We start from the raw sequence: 2,727 nt of genomic DNA, 5'->3' as shown, positions 1-2,727 counted from the left end.
ACTGTCCTAATTCTCACTAAATCCATCCTAGACCCTGAGCTCCATGGGGCTGGAGCTCTGCTCACACTCCCAGCTCCCCCACAGTACCCGTCACAGAAGGGAGGTCCAGTACATACGTGGGCATTCACATGTCCCCACGTCATCTCCTAATTCATCTAACATGTCTGCCCATCTGTGGACACCCCAGGGCAGGTTACACTCACTGGGTCTAAAGGAGGCTCAACTGAGTCCCCATGTAGTACAAATGTATGATTCATGGTGACACAGGCACTATTGCAGAACAGGTCCTTGATAAGAGGGATCACAGCTGGTTGTTGACCACCGGGCACCACTAACAAGTCAGAAACCTTATGACACAGGACATCCATATAGACCCACATTTAGAGATTACCATTGTGAACAGTTCATTGCTGGATATATGGTTATGGTGACACAAAGGACAGGGAACAGAGTGGGTGTGCTAGTCACTCCTCATTTCTCAGTGTCCAGCCCAAATGTAGAGTCAGACATTTGTGAGCTAAAGTTATGGGAAAGACATGAAGTAGGACTGAGACAGGACCCACAACTGAAGTGTGTTTAGGAGAAATATTTAAATACAGCAAAGGCATATGAGCTGAGTGTACTTAAGAACTTGGATAAAGAGTAGAGAATAATTCAGTATTACTCTCAGTACAAACATTTAAAATATTGTTTTCTTACTCTATATCCACTGACATTCTCTAAAAGTTTCAACTAATTAGATTGTAAAATTAAAGATCTAGCTGCAAAACATGAACATATGCTGAACAAAGCTGCTATACTGGAATTTTTGCAATTAAAAATACTTTAAATGCTGCAAGGTGCCCTCACCATGGGTCTTCATAACCTAATCTTTTCTTTGAGCAAAACACTGATTTTAGGTGTCAGCCTTTCATCCCAAAGTCTTTGATGCAAGGAAAGGAATCGTGATAGTGCGTCTTCATCATGCAGCCTGTGTGGCTCAGCGTTACCACAAGGGAATCGGTCACTTGCAGAGTCCTGCACCAGGACACCAGGTGGGATGAGCCTAACTTGGCATCACAAGAAGAAGTGACACTTTCTTGTTGCAAAATGAGGCTAACGACGTGGGAGTCATTTTAAAGCCATTCAACTGAAGAGAACTGGAAAAAAAACATGTGTTGACATGTTAATGCCTTTTCACATTGATTTGAATAGTCTGTGAGGTTACATCACTGTGACCCACTCATCTATCCAGCAAGTATCCTGAAACTCAGAATGATGGGACCTGATTCCGAGGTTCCTCATAAACCAGGTGTCCTCCCATCCCAGACCAATGCCATGTGAGTCAGAGGGAATCCATGAGCTCAGGACCAAGTAAGGCATGAGGTGACTGGCCCCACATGCTCCCCACTTATACGGACCAGGCTGCCCCACATGCAAATTTCTCTGCAGGCTCCAGGGTAAAACCCTCCTGGGGCTGTGAGCTCACAGCTCTCTCCTCACACAGGGCTGAGGTCTCTGGGGAAGGCAGAGCTGTGGTCTAGAAGAAGATGAGGCTGCTGGGTCTTCTCCTGTGTCTGGTGACAGCTCCCCAAGGTGAGGGGCTCAGGTGTCAGACACGGGTCTATGGGGTGGCTGTGACTGCATGTGAGTGACAGAGATTGATTGTCCTTGTCCACAGGTGTCCTGTCCCAGGTGCAGCTGCAGGAGTCGGGGCCAGGACTGGTGAAGCCCTCGCAGACCCTGTCCCTCACCTGCACAGTCTCTGGTTACTCCATCACAACGAGTTATTCCTACTGGAGCTGGATCCGGCAGCCCCCGGGGAAGGGGCTGGAGTGGATCGGGCTCATTGCTTATGAAGGGAGCACATACTATAGCCCGTCCCTCAAGAGCCGCACCTCCATCTCCAGAGACACGTCCAAGAACCAGTTCTCCCTGCAGCTGAGCTCTGTGACCTCCGAGGACACGGCCGTGTATTACTGTGCGAGGGACACAGTGAGGGGAAGTCAGTGTGAGCCCAGACACAAACCTTGGAGGTGGGGGCGAGGGCAGGGCTGCATGGGGTGCTCGGGACACCAGGGGGCACTCAGGACACACTGAGCACAGGGACCAGCCCCAGGAGCAGGTGTGGACCTGGGTGGGGAAGGGACTCCCTTTGGGAACAGAGGTTTCCTGTGAAATTTCTCAGCTGTTCTCAGGACCAAGTCTTGAATCACTTCTGACCCTAATGTCTCCTATTCTCAGCAGCCAACAAAGTGGAAACAGTGTTTACAATGATGTATCACCAGTGACTGGGGACCTGGAGACCATCCTGACGGCTCTTGTCTCCTCTGTGGTTGGGAAACATTTCCCGCAATGAGAGACCCCAGCACAGTCCAGGCCCCTGTGTGCTGAGCAGGCTCCCTGCCCCCCACAGTCCCACAGGGAATCATTTTGATTGTAGAATTTAAAAAGTAGCTTTAAAAAGTGAACATATATTGAACCAAGCAGCTATACTCCAATTTTTGCAATTAAAAATATTGTAAATGCTGTAATGGGTCTCATCAGTTGTCTCACATCCTACCCTGTTCTTTGAGCAAAACACTGACCTTATATGTGAATCATTGCTCCAAAAACTTTGAGGGAGTGGAAAAAATCTTGATAATGTCCCTGCCTCATGCAGCCTGTGTGGCTCAGCATGAGCACTAGGGAAACGGTCACTTCCACAGTCCTGCACCAGGACACCTGATGGGAGGAGCCCAGCTTGGT

The 2,727-nt window shown here is 48.9% G+C and overlaps 1 gene segment (V, D, J or C); it reads left to right on the top strand.

Annotated features, from left to right (window-relative positions):
• The first annotated feature begins 1,485 nt into the window (after positions 1–1,485).
• LOC109378432 (immunoglobulin heavy variable 4-59-like) lies at positions 1,486–2,270 on the top strand. The segment is given in 3 exon segments: positions 1,486–1,575; positions 1,661–1,966; positions 2,224–2,270. Coding segments are annotated over 3 exon segments (399 nt in total).
• Positions 2,271–2,727: the final 457 nt, after the last annotated feature.

Source organism: Hipposideros armiger, unplaced genomic scaffold (genome assembly GCF_001890085.2).
Source record: "Hipposideros armiger isolate ML-2016 unplaced genomic scaffold, ASM189008v1 scaffold_1983, whole genome shotgun sequence".
NCBI lineage: Eukaryota > Metazoa > Chordata > Mammalia > Chiroptera > Hipposideridae > Hipposideros > Hipposideros armiger.
This window is presented reverse-complemented; position numbering and strand designations above follow the sequence as displayed.